General features: G+C 59.2%; 6 protein-coding genes and 1 non-coding gene across 7 annotated transcripts; 3 read left to right on the forward strand and 4 right to left on the reverse strand.

The window, feature by feature from the left end:
* Positions 1 to 3,910: 3,910 nt before the first annotated feature.
* Positions 3,911 to 6,097, reverse strand: A1Q1_03755 (uncharacterized protein; the record flags this gene model as incomplete). Its single annotated transcript, XM_014323110.1, has 4 exons — positions 3,911 to 4,986; positions 5,042 to 5,262; positions 5,328 to 5,762; positions 5,829 to 6,097. 4 exons carry the CDS (start codon positions 6,095 to 6,097, stop codon positions 3,911 to 3,913), a joined length of 2,001 nt encoding a protein of 666 aa, XP_014178585.1.
* A 488-nt stretch (positions 6,098 to 6,585) lies between these two features.
* A1Q1_03756 (uncharacterized protein) lies at positions 6,586 to 7,680 on the reverse strand (the record flags this gene model as incomplete). Its single annotated transcript, XM_014323111.1, has 1 exon — positions 6,586 to 7,680. The coding sequence occupies one exon, from the start codon at positions 7,678 to 7,680 to the stop codon at positions 6,586 to 6,588; it is 1,095 nt and encodes a 364-aa protein (XP_014178586.1).
* Positions 7,681 to 8,912: 1,232 nt separating this feature from the next.
* A1Q1_03757 (uncharacterized protein) lies at positions 8,913 to 9,980 on the forward strand (the record flags this gene model as incomplete). The annotated part of the gene is made up of 1 exon (XM_014323112.1): positions 8,913 to 9,980. The coding sequence occupies one exon, from the start codon at positions 8,913 to 8,915 to the stop codon at positions 9,978 to 9,980; it is 1,068 nt and encodes a 355-aa protein (XP_014178587.1).
* A 350-nt stretch (positions 9,981 to 10,330) lies between these two features.
* A1Q1_t247 lies at positions 10,331 to 10,415 on the reverse strand. Its single transcript has one exon. It is a non-coding gene; the product is annotated as a tRNA-Asn (tRNA).
* Positions 10,416 to 10,652: 237 nt separating this feature from the next.
* On the reverse strand, positions 10,653 to 12,713 carry A1Q1_03758 (uncharacterized protein; the record flags this gene model as incomplete). The annotated part of the gene is made up of 3 exons (XM_014323113.1): positions 10,653 to 12,117; positions 12,305 to 12,469; positions 12,508 to 12,713. 3 exons carry the CDS (start codon positions 12,711 to 12,713, stop codon positions 10,653 to 10,655), a joined length of 1,836 nt encoding a protein of 611 aa, XP_014178588.1.
* A 2,340-nt stretch (positions 12,714 to 15,053) lies between these two features.
* Positions 15,054 to 15,761, forward strand: A1Q1_03759 (uncharacterized protein; the record flags this gene model as incomplete). The annotated part of the gene is made up of 1 exon (XM_014323114.1): positions 15,054 to 15,761. One exon carries the CDS (start codon positions 15,054 to 15,056, stop codon positions 15,759 to 15,761), a length of 708 nt encoding a protein of 235 aa, XP_014178589.1.
* A 257-nt stretch (positions 15,762 to 16,018) lies between these two features.
* On the forward strand, positions 16,019 to 19,985 carry A1Q1_03760 (uncharacterized protein; the record flags this gene model as incomplete). Its single annotated transcript, XM_014323115.1, has 6 exons — positions 16,019 to 16,071; positions 16,118 to 17,083; positions 17,583 to 18,330; positions 18,412 to 18,530; positions 18,786 to 18,829; positions 18,877 to 19,985. The coding sequence occupies 6 exons, from the start codon at positions 16,019 to 16,021 to the stop codon at positions 19,983 to 19,985; spliced, it is 3,039 nt and encodes a 1,012-aa protein (XP_014178590.1).
* Between the last annotated feature and the right edge of the window lie 31 nt (positions 19,986 to 20,016).

Below are 20,016 nucleotides of genomic sequence, written 5' to 3' on the forward strand. Positions count from 1 at the left end.
ATCACCAGCTTCAAGTCGGGCAGCAGAATTGGAGGCACAGGTCCTGGGAGCGGGACGGGCAGCCGGGGGCTCGACAGCTTGGGGGCTGGCTGCGGGACTGGCCTCGGGACTGGCAGTGGAGATGACAGCTCGGGCCCTCGTGGCAGGACGGGCAGCCTGAGGCTCGGCAGCTTGAGCTCTGGTAGCGGGACGGGCAGGTCGGAGCTCAGCCGCCGGAGTGACCGCGGCTTTGGGAGCTGGAACCCTGGCGGCGGGGTTGGCGGCTTTGAACTCGGTATCCAGAGTGGCAAACCGGACTCTGGTTGTGGGAGGAACAGCTTGAGCCTTGGTGGCGGAAGTGGCGGCTTGAGGTTGCGCGGCGGCGGTAGCTTGAGCTCTCGTAGCGGGATGGGGGGCTTGGGACAGGGCTGCGGTATTGGCATCTCGGATCCTTGTCGCGAGATCGGCGGCGGGACTGGACGCAGGAGCCGGATTTTGAGGGCTGGCAGCGATGTTGACAACTTGAAATCTGGTAGTCGAACCGACAGCTTGGGAGTCGGCAGCTTGGGTCCTGGCGGCATCGGCAGCCTTCCGCTTGGCAGCTGGGTGAGCAGCTTGAGGAATGGGATTGACACCAGCAGCTCGGAGGTTGGCCATGCCCTTAGCAGCTCGCAACGCGGTCGCGAGACCGATAGCTTCGCCTCTGGCAGCAGGAGTGGCTTGAGCTCTAGTCGGGGGATGAACACCTCCGAGCCCAGCAGCGGGATTGACGGCTTGGGGCGTGTCACCGGGACGGGTAACTCGCCATCTGGGACCGTAGCCGTTCGTCTTCCCGTAGAAGGTCTCTCGAGGGATCGCACCCTGCCTACGAGTCACCTTGGCGAGCTTGCCGCCCTTCACCTTGTTCTCGGGGGCAGGCTTGGTAGTCGGAGCCGCGGCGGCCGCAGCTGCTTCGTTGGTCGTTGCGATCGCGGCAGAGGAGGCGATCTGCTTGCCATCATTCTGGCGCTGCCTCTTCTGGGGAGGTGCAGCCAGCGACTCCTCTCCAACGTCACTGCCGGATGCATCGACAGTCGTGCGCTTCCTCTTCCGTCTCGCCGACCTCCCACCGGACCCGCTCACGTCCTTCTCCGGCTCTCCATCTTCAATGTCGGAATCGGCAAAAGTCACGCGATTCCTCTTCGACCTCGTGAGCCTTGGACCGGGTCCAGCCGCACCCTGCTCCGGCGTCTTGGAGGCTGACGCCCTCTGGGCGCGCATGTGCCGAAGGCCCTCACGATTACGCTGCGGGCCGTTCACCAGGTATGACACCTGTGAAACAGAGGATCCGCGGCTGGATGGCGGTGAGGATGAGGTCTTGGGAGGCCGATACTCAGCCTCCCACTTACGGCGGAGATCCTCTAAGGCCTTTCCGTCATCGACGTCCTTCCGCCTGGCCGCTGCTCTACGCTGGCAGCTGTGGTGGCCGTCGTTGCAGTGTGCGTGTGCCCACCCATCAATCGTGTTAGTGGTGATAGGGTTGAGGGTTGAGTTGAGGCCCTGGAGGGCCAGGGCAGCGTCGCCTTCCAACCACGGGAAAAACTGGGAAGCAATCGCAACACCTTCTGTCAGAGCTACTGATTGACTGACCACGGAGACTGTGGGGAGCGTGAACTCACCATAGTAGCCTTTGCTGAGGTTATCTCTGTCGACGTAAGGGGCGTTCACGAGTGCGACGGCGCAGAGACGCGCGAACGTCATCCCGGCGTAGTTCATGTCAACCTCCGGCCCTTGCCTCTCAAGAGACGGTTCATGTTCGGAGTTGCGGGGCCGAAGGGTCGGGTTGTGAAGACAGAAGCACGCTTCCATGAGCGCTACCCAGATTTTGGGCTCACTACCGTCAGCCCAACTCTGCGATTGGCAAAGATTGCTACTTTGCGACGCGGCACTCACAGCTGGCTCAGGCCCTGGGCATAAGCCTCGTTTGCGCTCATGATCAGAGGAGAAGCAGCCCATGGCCAGCACTCAAGGTGCGCCTTTACCAGGTACGCGATGCTCTCAGAAATTCGGCAATCGCGGGAATCGCCGAACTGCAAGAGGCGCGCGTTCTTCAGCTTCCCGGCGCCTTTTCGCCACAGCTTCTCGGCAGTTTTTACAGCCACAGAAATTGGCCGGATTCCTCCTTCAGTCTGCGCCTTTCTCGCCACAACAACGTCAGCCGGCAAAGGGTGATCCGCGGCGAGCCAGTTAAAGGAACGGAGAGTGCGGATCAGGGATTGGACAATGCGCAGATTGGTCGCGAGTCGTTCCTTCTCCCACTCCGAGACCATGGTGGTGCGGCTGGGCTTTTCGTTGGATATCTGCAGACTGGGTTCCATTAACACGGCCATGTCTTCGAACTCACGGGTGACGGAATGATTGCGCTTTATGTATGGTCCAATAATTCCTAAGGTGGTCGCCCGGCCACAGCTCCCATAGCTTACCATTGAGTGAGTGATCGTGCTGCCGCAGGTGTCTTCTCTCGAACTCAGCCACACGTGGTAGGGGATCCAACCCATTGGTTGCAGTGTACGGTGATATCGGGGCGACAAGCGGAAGGAAGTGCCATGACGGTTCGTTATCCTTGGTGTAACCTCTGGACCTGAAGACTGGGTTCGGCAACCCGAGGATCATCGTCTTGAGCACCGTCCTTGACACACGCGGGGTCGTTGCGAGTAGGGGAGGGAGATAGGGATTAGGGCATGGAAATGGTTGGGAAGACGCGTGAGGATAGCAAAATGACATCCAGCCTAAAATGTCTGTGTCGCGTCGGGCACTGGTGCCTCGGAACACATGCAGAGCGCGCACAGAGACAGATCATGTCGTCTGCCCGTGTGTTCACTCCTCCAAACACGATAATACGAGGTGCACACCCCAACACCGTCTGTGCTCCAGGGATGCGTGGGCGCTTTGGGTACATTGGGCTTGTCCGAGAAGGCTGGAGGTGCACACACACTGCACGCAGTCCTCCGGCGCTGCTTCCTTGGCAGCGACCAACGGCGCAATGACTATCACACAGGCAGTAGCGTGCAGCACCCGTAGTGAGTGTGGCGAGTCGCTCCCGATCCTGACGCACGGCGCCTTCCTCCGGGTCCATGATCGTTCCTCAACATTTAACCCTGGGACCTCTCCGCGTTCCCGTCGCGCTGAAACTGTAAACACCTGTGTACCAAGCACGGTGGCACCGTTCACTGCCACCAGCCTCGCAAATCTGAGTGCATCGTTCTAACATAGCTTTTGGCGGAGTCGACAAAGAACCCCACCAAGGTCCTTGAACACCAAGCAGGGTGAACGTGAACGGGGGGGCCGTCTGACCTGGCCAGTCCGGGACACCTGTTCCGACCTTCTTTGAAGCTGTCCTGTGGCGAGCATCGTACGTTTTCCATTCCGTCGCACGATGTTGCGGATGACGGCTCCCCGGGGCGCGGCCCGCGAGCGACGAGGAGGGCGTACCACCGTCTTCGTGATTGCCCGTAGATCCCAAAATTTGGACAAAGCCACACGTGCTGCAAGCTCTGTGCACCGATCGAGAGACGCCGCACGGAAGATCCGTGCAGGACGACGGGAAACAGCCGAAATTTCCGAGTCGGTACCGCACCCTTCAAAGACCTGCCGAGCACAACACCGGCTGCCCGGAAAAGCCTCTAGGCACCCGTTCGACTGGTGTGGTTTGCCTGGCAATGGAGAGCCAAACGGGTTGTGGACAGGCAGAGAGTGGCTGGAGGAGCGTAAGCAGTCACCGCAATAGCTCAGGGCAGTATAGACAGTCTTGCATGATTCCAAACACATGACGGTTGCAATGTAACCAAGTTGATCGAAATGCTTTTCTACGTTGCCTCCTCGCTCCCATTCCACCACCAAGCAGCTACTCTCCCTCAGATTTGCGACGCGGAACTGAATCAGAACTCCCGCACTACGGAGTATAGGCGGGCAAATAGAACACGCCGGACACACCGCCGAGAGCGAGCTGGAAGTTCTCCCCCATGTCCACCACGCGGCTGGTCGTAAACTCCATCTCGACTCGCTTGTCCGGGAAGGCGAGCATGGGGACCTTGTGTTGCGAGGGGAGGCCGACGAACCACGCGCAACTGCTGTTGGAGGCGAGGGTCGAAGGATTGACAGGCGGTACGGGCGACTCTGGCTCGTGGGCCAAGTCAGGTTCGGGGGAAGGCGTAAAGAGCACGCTCTGGCGGTCGTCAAGGTCCGAGATGGTCGAGATAGACTCGCTGTCCTCATCGGCAATGGCATGGAAAGCGGGAGGGGAGGGAGAATCACTCAGATTGCTCTCGGTGGCTGCCTCGTCGCCCATGACAGCGTCTCCATCGTCATCTCTGTAAGGCGCGAACGCGCCCCACGCGTCCTCCAGCTCTTCGTCATCCAATGTTGCCGTGAGACTCTCGAACATCTCCCACAGCAACTGGCGCTCCATCTCCAAGAGCTCGTTCCGGTATTGAGGTTCCTCGGCGTTGGGAGCGGGGATGGGCGTCTGAGCCAGCGCTGGAGCCGTCCCGGCTGCGGCGGCCCCATCGTCACCGCGCGAGAGACATCGGAGCCCGGTCTGCCGCGAGCGCATCTCCTCCGATGCACGGTCGTCCCGGATGCGTATCATCAACCTCCTCATGTCCCTATTTAACCGGACGAGCATCGCACATTGCGCGGCTTTAGCCGCAGACTCCCTCTCAGCATCCCTGATCGCCGCGGCCTCGGCCCATTGCTGCTGAACCTGGAGACCGAGCCACCAAGGCGCCTGGTTGCCGACTGTGACATTGCTCCACCACTTGGGCGGATGCTCCCTGAACGCACGGAGCTTCTGCACTTCGTCCTCCGGCCAGCGACCAAATTGGCATCGATAGTGATCGCGGTCGCAATCGGAATGGGCCCAGTCAGCGACCTTGAGCGCCTCGGTCGATGCTGCAGTCGAAATGCCGCGGCGAGCGATGCGGCCTTCATCCGCCAACCAAGGAAAGAAGCGGGAAGTGAGCTCAACGCCTGTTCATCAGTCCGAACGTGCAGTTGGGGGGTAAAAGGGTGGAACATAACTCACCATAGTAGCCACGGTTCAGGTGCATTACATCGACGAACGGCGCGTGAACCAACGCAAGAGCACAGAGACGTGCAAACGTCATGCCAGCGTAACGAATGTCCGCCTTGGGACCCTCCGTGCGAAGCTCAGGGCGAGGACCGGAGCCAGGAATTTCGGGCAGAAGTCTGGGATCGTGGAGAGAGGCGCATGCAACAAAGAGGTCGAACCAGATTGCATGTTCGCTACCGTCAGCTCAACACGTGATCTATGCACTCACACCTGGCTCAAGCCCTTCGAGTACGCCGACCTGACGCTCATGATCACCGGACTGGAGCTCCAAGGCCACAGCTCCAGCATGGCCTCAACGAGCTTCCTGATAGCGCGCGAGATGGCCATGAGGTTGCGCCCGTGCGGTAGGCCCCAGGCTGCCTTCAGGTCGGCGACAGCCTCAAGACGGACCCTTGCAGCGCGCCGCGAAGACTTTCTGACCGACACGACGGGGCCGCGGCGCTTGAGGGCCAGGATCTCAAGTGGAGAGGGGCCAGCAGCCAGCCACCCCGCGTGCGTTAAGGTGTGGACGAGGTCGGCCAAGAGGCGCAGGTTGGAATTGAGGCGCTCCCTCTCGTAGAAAACGATCATCCGAAGCCGGTCGTCCAGGGGTTCGTACTCGCCCCAACCGCCGGTGACGAAGTGCGGGAGGTAGACGTGCATGCATGAGTCCGGGTCACCGTATCCGCCCACCCTGGTGTCAGCGAGCGCAGACAGCAGTCCTCTCCGTCAGTGGTTCTGAGGAGAGGTAGGTACTCACACCCAGCACGCAAACCTCCAGCCTTGCCGCTCCCGTTCGAGCAACGCCTCCTCCATCGGCCAGAACCGCCACAGGTGGTCCGCATTCAAACGCTTCTCGTGATGGGCGCGACACAAGTTGCTGCCGATAACCTTGCCCTCCGTAGCCGTGCAGGGAGAGACCGCGCTGACGAGGGGCAAGAAGTGCCACGACGGTTGGATATCGTTGCCATGGTGTTGTTTCCAAACTGGGTCGACCCAGACGTAATCGTACCAAGGCGGAAAGAACATGGCTCGATGTTGTCAAGTGAACTGCTTGAGGTGAACGGGGCGGTTGGTATGACAGATCAGAGAACTGGAGCATCCAAGTTAATGTAGTGCACGTCCTGAGTCAGATGTTTCGGTTCGCGACTAGTTCTACACGGAACGCGCACAAGCAGCATGGTTAGGGGGACGCGGTCTCGTCCCTGCCGCCAAAGCATGTCTATAATATGGAATACACACATGTTCGCCTGAGAGCACATGTCTGTGCAGCTGTGGCGGCAGGGTATCGTGTACCCGATCCGAGCGCCAGGGCGGTTGTTCGGAGATACTCGACGCACGGCGCAGTTGTCATGCTCCCAGACGCCAGGGTGCTCCTGCAACATGACAGAGCAAGGAAACTGCGGTCAGTGGGGTGAGTATCTGGTCAGAGGTGACAAATGCACAAATGCAGTCCGAGCTTTGATCGGGTGCATGGACGTCTTCGGTGCGCCCCCTGGGACCTCCCTACCGCTCTCTCAACTCTTCCTGCTCCGCTTCCTCGAATGCAGTTCGCCCTCGTTCTCGAGAAAGGCGACGCGTTCCAGACCCTCCTTCCAAGCCTTCTGATGAGCGTGTGCTCCACGCACAAGTTCGACAAACTGCGTTCCTGACCTGCGTGCCCAGTCTTCCCTCGTCTCGTAATCGAAACTGTTCAGTATGCCGAGGCCTCGCAGCTGCTCGTTTATTAAAGCGCAACCCTTCTTGAGAGCGCCCTTCCGTGCTGTGAGTCCAACGAGCGTCACACGATCGACGGTTCCCTCCTTCAGACCGCGGATTCCAGAGGACAGCAGCTTCTGAATCATTTGGACCAGACTGGCCTCATCCATTGTTCCGGAATTCCTCTCCACCCCGGGAAGGAAGCAGAGCTCGAGCTCCGGTGCTTCATCCCCTTTCCGACTTCCAGCCATCTTGATCAGGAAGCCGTCGGGGCGCTCCGTGCGTCGTTCCAGGGACGTCACGACAACAATGCGTTCACAGCCGCGGGGAACGTTGATGGTGAATCTGCCCTCGATTGCCGAAGGTACGTGAGGCACTATCACGGTTGGAACCCTCTGCCGAGACGCTGCCGGCCAGGCGTCGGGGTGTCCGATGACCCGTGCAATCCTCAGGCTAGGAAAGAGTCGGCGGCGCTTGGGCTCATCTGGGTGTCGGAGCAGATCGACGGGTATGCCTTGTGGCTTGTTGCACACAATGTCGAGGACACGAACCAAGGGAGAGGGCGCCCAGTCGTCGCACCAAAGACGGCACAAGGTAGAACGTCGGTCGCCATCGTCAGAGAAGACAATGTGTTTGGCGAGGCAACCGTCGGCGGCATGCTTGAGGGGGCGAGACACAAGCCTGAGGCTGATGAGTGTCGCGGGAAAGGCGTGTTTCACGATGGCGTTCAGGATGCGCGGCTCCTTCTCGAGTGCGAGCCACGCACGACGAACATTCTCGTCGCGCTTGCGTTCATCTTGGCGGCGACGGTTTGCCCTCCCTCGCGCAGCTGGGGAGCGCGGGTGCAGGCGGTCGCTGGCGAGGATGTCGGCTGCTCCCTGTTGAAGCTCACCGCGAGCAATTAGGCGCTCCATTGAAGCGCAGATGCTGTGGTGAGGGTTAGAGGTTTGAGGGGATAGTGTTTGCCCCCAGAGCTGGCAACATTTATCAGCAATGATCGCGGTGGAGGGGAGTACAAGCGTCATTGACGCTCCCCTCGTGCAGCAGGAGACAATGAGACACCGGGCGCTGGCGTGGTCTGGTCGCTCCAGAATGCACAATGGTGGCTGCTCCACACATGGCATCAATTCTGATTACTCCCTACCACACACGGCGCAGCCTACACGACACTGTAGGTGTTTGGTTGCCTCGACCGGGACCGCATCGACTGTGTTTATGCTAGCTCTGTATTCCGGATCACGGCGATGGGTCGTTAACAAACCGCTAGGCGGTTGAGGTCGAGAGAAGGGTTGTGTCCGCTACCTGATGTGAGCTTTGACATGTGCTGCAGAGTTGTTCGCGAAACATCGGTGAACGTTGTCGACTCGGAGCTGCGAGTGTATGCCGTCGATACGGTACAGATGCAAGTTCGGCGTCACGATTAAGTCGATGCGGAGTGCTGTGAGGTGCATCGGCCGGCGATGACGGAGTTGCGGAAGCAAATGGCTATTTGTCCGCGGGCCGCGGCCGTGACAGCAATCTTGCGCGGCAACGAAACCCTGACAGACTTCTTCCATCATCTCCTGCTGCGTTATGTCTCCTTCTCACCGGCGTCTTCCTCTCATGTGTACGCAACGTGACCAGCAGCCGCCGGCATCGCCTGCTCTGTGCGGGCCGCAATTGGCTTCCCACGAAGAATGGACACCGCCGCCGGCACGCCGTTCTGTGTGAACATTTTCATTCCAGGCTCTCCTGATTTAGGATCTGGTCACCGCCCGCCTTCATTCGATGTCCGCATCAACGGGCGCCCGACGATATGCAGCTCACCAACAGCAGCGCGTCCAGCATTGTCCGAGATCTGCTCAGTTTCCCGAGAAGATGCGGCATGGTGCGAAGTAGCGACGCCGTCCGCGGTCTTCATTGGCTTCGGGGAATCGGAGGGGTGGGTCGACGCCAGCCAAAATTAATTCGCCGAGATACGCAACCACTGACCACGGTGGCGACTGACGAGGATTCGATGACGCCAGGAGCTAGATAAATGCAATCAACGATGCTCCGGGGTTCCTTTCGAACCCAAGCAAGCTCTGACATACCCACATACGTGCATTGACTCGCCAGAACACAACGCAGTCTTTCACTTATTCCGTTTGCACCGCGTACTCTCGCCATGACGCAACTACACCCGCTATCGGTCCCCCACGTCTTCGACACGATCATTGACTCTGCCGCGCCCGAGTCGCTCCCGACGCTGCGCCAAGTGTGCCACCTCTTCCGCCACCGGGTGGACAAGCGCCTCGCCTCTCAGCTGAGCTACACCCGCCCCGCCGCCATCAGCAAGCGCGGAAGTTTGCGCAGTTCCGTGTGTCCCTCAGTCTGGCGCCCATGCTGGCAGCAATCGTCCGACGTGCGCCTTATTGACTTCACCTTCGAGCGCACCGGCCACTTTATCGACTCGCGCCTCTGGCACGAACGCAAGTCGGTGCCGCGGTATCCGAACCTGAAGTATGCCCGCTTCCTCCACGCCCCGGCGTGCATGACGCCAGACCCCGAGGAGGATGAGGACATGCGAATGCAGCCGCTTCCGACAGTGATCGTGCCCCGCGTCGCTGGCTGCGACTACGCCAAGCGCCGCGGTGGCATGGACACCGTCTTCGTCCACAAGGGCACGAAGCACGTAACCTTCCCGACTGCTGCGAAGCCGACCGACTCTGTGTGGGAGACCAAGCTCCAGGTCTCTCCTCGCCAGAGCGTTGACGTCACGATCCTCGTCCTCGACCGCCCTGAGCAGGATGCGGCTGCCACTGAGACAAAGGAGGACAGGACAACCCTCCCCATGCTCCAGGCCACGGTGCGCCAGCTGATGGAGGAGCATTACGCTGGTCACCTCTCGTCTGCCTCGCTCGTCGGACTTGAGAACTGGCGCACCTCGATTCCCACTCTGTCCGATAAGCAGTGGGACGCCCTCATAGCCCGCCGCATCCGCGAGACTGCTGAGAGGGGAGAGTATGCCGACTTCGACGTCTCAGCCTTCCTCTCTGCAGTCAAGGTCAAGAGCACGACTGAGTGGCGCGAGGAGGTCGGGGAGGAGGAGTACGAGCTTTCTGAGAGCGCCTACGACCCGCACCGCGCATGGCTCATCCAGGAGTGCGGATGGGATCCGAAGGCGGTTAAGGTTGAGCCAGTGCCCCAGACCCGCCCGACGTCGTCCGACCCTAGATTAGCCTTTAACACCTAGACACTATAGACTACGACCTCTTATAATCACATGTATCATGTATTATCATGTATCACTAGCAAGCAGCTGTTGAAGATGCGTTTCAGGACTGGATGCGGACAAGAATAGCGTACAGATCACAGTGACCGAGTGGCCGGGATGAAGCGGGCGGACTGTCAAGGAGGGGCGAGGTGAGGGCGCAGCTCAGGTACCGCTAGTCCCACTAGTTGGCTCTGCAACATCCGGACAAGCACGCACCTGCTATCCATAGCGCTTCGGCCGTCACATCATCGTCGATACTGGCTTTCACATGATCCAAACTGCTCTGCAAACAACAGCAAAAGAGTTGCTTCCCTTTCAGGAATCATCTGCTGCCCCACACGGGCTCGAACCGTGGACCTCGGAGTATGTTAATAGATAACAGCTCCACGCGCTAGCCAACTGAGCCATAGGGCATTTGGCTGATCGCAGCCGCCATCGCTTAGTCATGACTACTGGCCAAAACGCAGAGTGATGAAGTGAACAGCAGTTATAATGGTCTGCTCGCCTTTGACGGCCCGCATCGTACAGCTGGACCTGGCGGCGGTGGGTAACGTTGGAGGGTTTGACCGTCAGCTAGCCAATCAGACCATCTCTTCACAGTGCAAGCCCTGGGATACATCAAGACTATTGTACACGAGCTACCACAAAAGATCAGAGAAGAAGGGAGAGAGCAATGGCGGAGAGGGTCAGGCCGCCCGCGGCAGAGAGCTTCATGCCAGCGTTCTTGTCGGTTGACTGTCCGTTCTTCTGGCCGGAGCCAGTAGCCTGCGGGGCGTCATCCTTGTCGACGGCGGTGTGGTTACCCGTTCCGAGGTCGACGATGGTCTCATTGGAGTAGATCTGCCAGTACCAGGGGAACTTGTCCGTTCCCCAGAGGTCCTTGGGGCACTCGCGAATCTCGTTCCTCTGGCCAATGTTAAACACATCGTCCTTGGGCGAGTTCTCGTTCCACTGCGTCCAGTTCAGGCCAGCCTTGGTCGGATCGCCGTTTTTGATGAAGCTGGCCCAGGCGCCGTGGATCTGCGCACCCCAGTTGGCGTACTCGTCCTCCGAGTCCTTGTCTGTCGGCTGGCTGTTGAATGTGGGGTAGACGTCGTCGCCGTGGCACACCACATTGTTGCCCGAGCAGTACGTGCCGTTGTCGAAGGTGTACTGGATGCCACGGTTCCACTCGCCAATCCAGATCTTGCCGCCCTGCCTCGCCCACTCGTGGCCGATAGCGCGGGTCGCGCAGCGCCATACGACGTCAGTGATACCGACCTCGAGGGCCTCGCGCAGGCCGTCAGAGTTGTTCGGCATGCTGTAGTGTCCCGAGTTGATAATGTAGTCGACGCGCGTCTGGTTGTGCTCAAACGACTGCAGCGAGAGGTTGAACAGCATGTCGTTCGCCGAGATGTTCACCTGCGCAACAGCGTCGACGAGGTAGCCTGACTCGTTGCGGGTGGTCGTGATCAGGAGCGGGATCTCGCTGACGTTGAAGGCGAGGTTGGTGTTGTTGTAGAACAGAGCGTTGGCGGGGTCCTGCGGCAGCGACTTGGTGCCGTACGAAGGGCGGAAAACCTCTCCCTGCGTCACGCTGAACACCTTCTTCGGCCCGAGGGTGTTGACGGTGTCCGAGGCGTTGATGACGAGGCTGAGATTCGCATTCTGCCAGCACGCAAAGTCGGTGCAGTTCAACTGCGCCAACATGGTACCGTTGCCGGCCGTGTTGTTGTAGACGAGGTTCTGGAGCGCCTCCGTCTCGTCTGGACCCTGCGTGCCAATCGTGATCGGGTCAGAGTGCATGATGAATCCGCGGTAGAGCCCCTTGGCGGCAGGGGTAGCCCAGAGCGCGCGGGTCATGGAGGCACCGGCGGACTGTCCGCCGACCGTGACAGCCGCGGGGTCACCGCCAGCAGCGCCAATGTTGTCGCGGACAACCTCGAGCGAGGTAATGATGTCGTGGAGAGCATAGTTGGGGTCGCCGCCGGTCGGGGCGACGGGCGGAGGAAGATGTCCGAGAATGCCGAGGCGGTACTGGGTGAAGATAACGATGATGTCGTCATTGACGGCCATCGAGGTACCGTTCAGACCCTTGTCGGATGCCGAGCCGCCGACGTACGACCCGCCATGGATCCTGCCGTCAGCTGTTTTGCACTTGCGTAATCCGCGCCGTAACCGTCTCAGGACGAACGGTTAAACCTCCGAGCGACAACGGGGAGCCCGCTTCGCAAACGAGGGGACATCCTGCACTACTCTGGCGGAGCGATCGGGCTGAACTCATAGCCGAACAAGTCACAGATCGCGGCGCAAAGCGCACTCACCAGTAGAAAACGGGCAGCTTCGAGTCCTTGGTGATGTTGGCCGGCGTGAAGATGGTCATGAACTGGCAGTCCTCGCTCATGGGCTGGAAGTCGGCTTCGGCCGGCTCAAGGCGGTTTTTCTCGCCCTGGGCACACATGGGCGGGAACTTCGCCGCATCGACACCACTGCAGGGTCAGCTCAGTACGTGCATCTGCGAGCTCACGTCTGGTTCTGCGCATGAACGGGGTACTCCCAGCGACCGGCCGTCGCATAGCGGACGGTGTAGCGGCACGCACCGCCGTCCTGAGTACCAGTAATGTCGGTGCCGTTCCAGGAGAGGGTGCAGCCATCGCGACGAGCGAGATCGAGTGTGGGCGAGGCGAGTGCGCCGGCGCCGAGAGCCAGAGCGGCGAGGGTCTTGGTGAGCATACCTGCTGAGACCGCCGGTGAAGAGGTGTAGAGGTGGTGGGCAAAGGAAGAGGACGCGACCCCTGCCCATCAGCCCTTATATGCGGCGTCTCGCTACTGGCACACCAGGGAGAGCTGGAACGGGGACGTATCTCCATCCGGATCTGTGTCACTTGCAAACACGCTCGAGCCGCTCCGGTGCAGATGCTCCGGCATTGGACTGCAGAGTCTCAGACTCCGATTGAGTGCTCAGGTCCCCGAGCCGATGAATACGCAACCAGAGTTAACCTTGAGGCTCAGGCGCCCAACCTAATATCCTGACTTGTGTGGTTCTGATCCTGGATAATGCATCTCTCGCGGTGCATGCCGTGCGGAAGCTCCGGTACGCACTGTAGCTTATGTCTCGCAGCCTGATCGGTAGCTGAAGAACCGACGAAGGGAAGAAGCCGCACGACACAGACATACCGCAATGCGCATGAAGTACTCACCGCACGGTGGGGTGGTCTTCACCCCCGAAATAGACATCCCAAGCAAGTGGGCTTGCCCGCAGCTGAAGGACGTGAACGTGAACCCTTTGGAGCGCCCACGGGGTCTTGAAGTTTCCTGACCTTGCGCCTGAATACTTGGGCGGCGCTCCCCCACATTGAGCTTTGCCCCGAACACGAGACGTTCCACATTCTTGTAAGGCTGTTCTCTTTCCCCCACCTCCTGTGCCTGTCCTTCGGCTCTTGCTTCTCTGTCCCGCAGTAGTTGCCGCTCGCCGTTAAGGGGCATCTGCTCCCAATTGGAGCCCAGTATGTATGCTGCGCAGAAGAGTCAGGGTGGCAGAACACCCAAGATACCGTACCATGGAAATGAATTACAGCCGAAGAGGATGACCCCGCGATGAGCGGTCGGATATTCTCTATCCGCTGACTGGAATCGTCTCCCCATCGGGGTCGATATGGTCTGTGCTCGCATGCTCATGTCTCAGCCAGGTGTCAGCTGGCTTAGAAATGTCGTCGGAGTTCAAGACAGACACCGTGTCCGGGTTTGAGCCCCCTGCCCCTGTGCAAGATGCCATCGAAGCTATAACCGAATCCAACTCTAAACCAGAGTGCGCATGCTAGGCGTACCTCTCGGTGTGTGCGATTCCGAGAGCGATTCCTCACTGAATTGTCGGGCCCTCAGCGTGAGCGTCTTCCAAGTCGGAGAGTACACCGGGTTGACCCACAGCGGCCACATGCGATCGCAGCCCGGCCGACAACATTTTATCTAATCGGGGTGAGACACCACGCGATCCGAGCGTACATCCACATCCGCAATGCCAGTAAGGTACACCGCGGTCCTTGAACCACCAAGGAGCTCGATTGCCTGCGTTCCAGCTGTATTGACTACACTATCCAACGTGCTCTGCAGCCAAGCTTCTGGCGACCGAAGCATTTGGGGACTTTAGCTTGGCTGTCAAGGAGTCCGTAAGGACATCTACTAGCGCGCAACGATCACTTTCGCAGCTACAAATCCCTGGACACTGTTGGAAGGAGCTCACCAAGCGTCGGAAGGCCAACATCCGAACATGACATTGCGGTCTGTCTTGAGCGATCGCTCCAGAAACAGCGGGTAGCAGGCTAGACAGCTCAAGCTTTCGGCATTTGGTTGGGCAAGGCGAGACGGATCCCAATCTGCACCTCGGTGACGGTCCCACTTCTTCATTGTCCGATCGTCTGATACGTGCCAGTTGCGCCTGCGTGCCGGTCGCGCCTGTAAGTGGAGGAAAGAGGGCAAACACGGGAACACTACTCCTGCGACTGCCATAGTCCGCCTGGGCGTTTGGAGCATCGATTTGCGGCTCTTCTCCGTCGTTCTTCCCTCATCCTTGGTCGAAATGGGGCCCCACAGTCGGTGTTAGACCAACCAGTACCAGGCTGGCTGACGTAGCTGGCGTGGACGATCCGATGCAACTCTTGATCGCGCAACACTCTTCACTTCGATGAGCTCTGACACGGCTGTGTGGGTGACTGTACTGATGACATACTGACTGGCAGCCTTCTCGATGCAGCTAGCTTTCCGTCGATCATCGATTCAATACTGCAGGAGGCGACTTACAGTTATGACGTCTCAGCCCTCCGTCTCGTGTGCAAGGACTGGAAGTCTCGCATCGATCGAGATTTAGCCCGACACGTAGAGGTGCGCGACTTCTGGATCCAGATAGGCGGCTTGCGGCCCTACTTCCGCGGTCTTCTGGAGCGCGCAGATGTTGGTCTCGCCGTACGATCGTGTCTGCGCCCGGGCATCCACTTCGGCCTGTCTGAACCGCTTTATTACTCGCTCGATCTGGGCAGAGACGTCCTTCGCGAACTCCGCCCATCATACCTGTACAAGATGGTCGAGGTGTTGGATTACGCTTTGGGTACGGACCACATCCATCCGTCTCTCGGCCTTAAGCTTGTGCAAGGCTTTCCGAATCTCCACACGATCCGACTCAGCGTCAACTTCAGCAACTTGCAGTACCTCCAGCACGTGGACCGAGTCATCTTCAAGGACCGCCCGATGTGGACCATTAGAGACGACCCGACCAGCAAGGTCACATGCACGCCAGATTGTACCCGGCCGCACGTTCGCAAGATCGTCGTAAATGTCAACCTCCCCGACTTGCGCGATACAGTCATGGGCGGCGGCCCTCTGCCCTTCGACAGCAGCACGGGGCTCGAAGAAGTCGTGCTCATCTTCCACGCATGGATGATCATTCCCGACGTGCTGCGAGACACAGGGGACGACCAGCCACAGGATCTCCGGTTCACGGTACGCGCGATCGCCGCGGCGGCCATGGTCGCCGGTGCGCGCGTCACAGTTGTCAACGCCGAACAACGTGATCTGGTGTCGGGCGAGAAGACTGGCAACTTCCCCGATGCCGAGAACGCGGACGAGGAGCTCGAGTATCTCATCCGCCAGGACCTCAAGCATTTCGGCGTCGGCATGTTCTTCGGCAAACCTGGGCAACTGCGCTTCCTGACGACGGAAGAGTATGTCGCCCAGATCGGTCCGCGCGAGTTCGAGATCGAGAGTGGTGCGAGGGTCGGCGACTACTGACTCCCTCTCACCGGCTCCGACTTGGAGCCCACTTAGGGTCATACTCCCGCTTTGCCACTTCAAGTTCGCCAATAGCTGCGGTCTCAACGGGCATAGAATGGGTCGTTGTGAGTCAACCGTGTGACAGTGGCAGGACCAATATGGCTTGGTCGTTAGTGCCAAATTGTTAAGCCGCGGCACAATGCTCGTCAACATTGAACAACGGGCTCCTCTTCAATCTCTACATCCATCACATCAACAAGAGTCATCTCACAAACATGACTGTAGGACACAAGCGGACTCGCAGCGAAGAGAGCGAAGACCGCGCGAGGTGAGCGCTACCGTGACTGAGGATGGGAAGCTTACTGACACTACAGCCAAATCGACGCCCTCTATTACCCACACATCATCGATGTTATTCTGGATTACGGCTCCAGGGACAACGCCGAGGTGCTCAGTCAAGTTTGCCGAGATTGGAAATATCGCGTCCACAGGCGGCTCAGATCGCACGTCTTGATTTCCGAAGTTGAGATCGAGGGCCGCTTCTGGGGCGACAATGGATGGGAGCTCACCACCGCGCGCCCACCGCATTTGTTCGTGACAATGTCCTCAGTCCCTCTGCAGCGCTCGATCGATACTGGGAGGGACCCCCTGGAACACTTGACAGCTGAAAGGCGGGAGGGAATCCACGCGGTCGACGTCCGTGCTCTCTTGGACACCGACTACCACTACCTCAAGTTCATCGATGCGCTTCCGAATCTTCACACCGTTAGGCTGGCGGCTGGATCATTGCTGCGCAACGTCGGGAGGCTCTCGCACATTGAGCGTATAGTCGTTAGCGACCCAATCGACCTGCCGCAAGGGTCAGGGCCATCGCCGGCCCCGTGCCGGAGAATGGACTGTAAACGACAACACACGAAGCGGCTCGTCATCAACTTGACCAAGCCGGCGTTGCAGCTTTACCCCTCTGGCGCACTCTTCGGCAGACCGCAGCCCGAGGAGGTCGTCATCATCCTGCACCCGTGGACCGAGCCGCCCTGCTTCCTCGCACTCGACCCACAAGCGATTGCAGTTGTCATCGCTGCCCATGCCCTCAGCACCGGGAGCCATGTCACGGTCGTAAACCCAGAGCACATCGACCTGTGTACTGGCGCGTACATCAGTCATTTCTCGCCGAATCTGAAGGGCGCGGCGATGGAGTTCGCGAATCTCCTCTGGGAGGAAGCAAGGAGACGTCACGGTTCGGTCGAAAGTTGGATAGGGCGGTTGCACTTCTGCACGGCTGGGGGTTATGCCGCCGCTGTTGGGTCCGACGAATTCGAACTGGAGAGCATGCTTGATTGGTAGCGAGTGGCGAGGAGATCACGGGAGCGGATCGTGTTCATCCGGCTTGGGCTGCGCACCCGCAACGCACTTGCCGCTGTCCGTAGCAGCGATGTGCATGCGGTGCATTCCATGGGAACTTTAACGTGCACACAGGCAGTTGCGGATGACTTGTGTTTTTCCACTGACCGCGAGCACCGGAAGGCTGGATGCTGCTACGGAGACTAGTGCGACGGCCGGCTCTCATGAGAAGAGCTCCCTCACAAATCGGTGACCTATATTACAGCAGCTGTCTATCCCCTTATTGCCGGATCACTCATCCCATAACCCATCTTGGACAATGTCTTCTGATGACCCCAACCCGAAGCTGTGCCCCCAAACTCCCTAAGTGTGAGTGACCCTTTGAAGAGAGCGACTGACAAGCAGTGTGATCGATGCCGCCTACTTTCCTCACATAGTCGAGGCGATCGTAACCTATGGAATCGATCAGGACGCAGCAACGCTGAGGAGCATTTGCAGGGAATGGAAGCGCCGGGTGGACCGCAAGCTTGCAGCGCATGTCTCAATCAGCGCACTTATGGGAGATCGCAAGGTTGACGAGGGGTCTTACAAGGCCGCATTCTGGCAGGTGAGGTCCGCCCGCGCACCCCATGCACTGTTCGCCGAGGGCACTGTGCCTGTACAGTTCGCTCCCAGGATTGTCAGCATTCAGCTAGAAGACTTGGTGTCCCATGATGGCTTGGGACATGTGATGGAAGTGGCAGACATCCAGTTCGATCAACCCGAGTGGTTGTGGAAGTTGCTCATCAGTGGTCTGCCCAATCTACGCACTGTGAGGTTCGGGCTCGGCCGCTTCATGCGCAGCATAGGAGCTCTCCCGCACACTGAACGGATCATAATGGATAGCCCCGTTGAGGATCGCTTCTTGAGTACGCCGATAAGGTGCCACGACTGCCCAGGACCACACACGAGTAAGATCGTGGTCAACCAGCGCGACCCCGAATGGGAGATAGGGCGCACGGGCATCATCTCAAAGCTGCCTGCTGTGCAAGAGGTCGTCATCATCCTCCATCCCTGGACAATGCCGCCCAAATCTCCCAGTGGACAGGACCCACGCTATGGGTCGACGGCCATTGCTGCTAGAGCGCTTCTCGACGGACGGAGGGTCACGGTAGTGAACATCCAGCAACTCGACTTTCGCACAGGCGTGCCCGGAGGACGGTACCCCACCACCAGCGTGTATGGCGCTCTGCAGTTTGTCGAGCTTGTACGTAGCAATCTCAGGCGGTGGTGCGAGCGTTCGAGGGTGGAGTGCTGGGAGCAACTCCTGCGATTCAAGTCGGCGCAGGATTACATCGAGGAGATAGGGTGGGAGGCATTTCAACTCGAAGCCATGCTCGATTGGAACCCTGTGAGCCTTAGTAGTGCGCACGAGACTGGACTTGAGAAGCCAAACGCGAAAGCCAGGTTAGTAGGGAGCTTGATGCATCTTCTGGAGCGCCGTTGCAATGTGTTGGCCTTAGTTGGCGTCCCGAGAATGTGTAAAACAACCGCACGGAGATCCGCGACGACCAGCGGTCCCAATGCTTGGACACACTCTCCCCCGCCGTAGTTTGTCTGTCTGTCTCGACCACAAATACCTCCTCCAGAACGTTACCCCTCTCGTTGCAACACCTCCCGCCATCCACGCACAGCCAAATAACGCTGATGAGGAACCGGCAGCGTCCCTCGAACGGCGACAAAGCGCAGTCCCAGCCGTGAGCACCGTGCGTGCCTGTTTTCCTTGCTGACGAGATCAGACTGTTCGACGCAGCGTACTATCCCCACCTGATCGACTTCATCCTCGACTTCTACGTCGAATCCGACTTGAATGCGTCTCACCTCCGGCTCGTGTGCAAGGACTGGCGCAGGCAGATCGATGAGCTGCTTGCTCGCTTCGCGGAGGTCCAGGTGTTCACCGGGCCCAGGATGCCCGGCAAGTCGGCGCGGCAACTGTGGATGGTGCGCTCGTGTCGCAGCCCCCAGGTGACTCTGAGCTTGACGCCCCTTCACCTCAAGCGCACGGATGGGAATGTAGAGGGACAGGAGACTGACGGCCCGGAGAATCCATTCCTCTTCATGCCGAGCTTCATTGGTTCGTCGATCCGTATCCTCAACCTCGTTGCTCTGGTCGATTTGCAGCCGACTGAGCGCATCTTTGGCTCGTTGCCCAACTTGCATACCGTCATCCTGCACGCTCCCAACCTGGACTATGCCTGTGCCTTTGCCCATATCGACCGGATCATCTTCTCCCAGGCGCCTCGGCCGGGTCGAAGATTGGATGAGAATTATGATTCACATCCGTGCCGGTTGGTGACAGGAGTCTCAGACGCCCGAACACCACAACAGTTGCAGCAAGGCAACCGGCCGTTATGCTCCAGGAAACACACTCGCAAACTCGTCATCAATCAAACGGCGTCCTGCTTTCAGTATGCCTTCGTGCAAGTCTACACCCCGCCTGTCCAGGAGATTGTCATCATCTTGTGCCCATGGACCACCAGCGTGACCCGCGTGCTGGCCGGCTTCTCCGACCCCAGGCAGTGTGTAGTCCCGTTCGTCCTGCGCGGCCTCCAAATCGGCGCCAAAGTCACCATCGTGAATCCGGAGCAGCTCGCCTTCGAGTCGGGCGCCCCTACGAGTACCAACCGGCCCAAAAAATTCACCAAGAGCTCCGCTTCGCTGAAGAGCATGATTGAGAGATTTGCGTCCCTTAAGCCCCCACGGTTCCTTGCACCTCTGTCCGACCCCGAGTGCGAGCGCGCCGTCTTGGACATACAGCGGCTGTTGCGCATCATCGACACACCAACTTATGTCCAGGAAATCGGCTGGCGGGAGTTCGAGATTGAGGCGTGCCTCCGGTGTCCCACCGTGGAGCTCGTGTAGCGCACTGCCAGGTGGGCTCCTGGCCACCGCA

Source organism: Trichosporon asahii, assembly GCF_000293215.1.
Source record: "Trichosporon asahii var. asahii CBS 2479 unplaced genomic scaffold scaffold00066, whole genome shotgun sequence".
Classification (NCBI taxonomy): domain Eukaryota; kingdom Fungi; phylum Basidiomycota; class Tremellomycetes; order Trichosporonales; family Trichosporonaceae; genus Trichosporon; species Trichosporon asahii.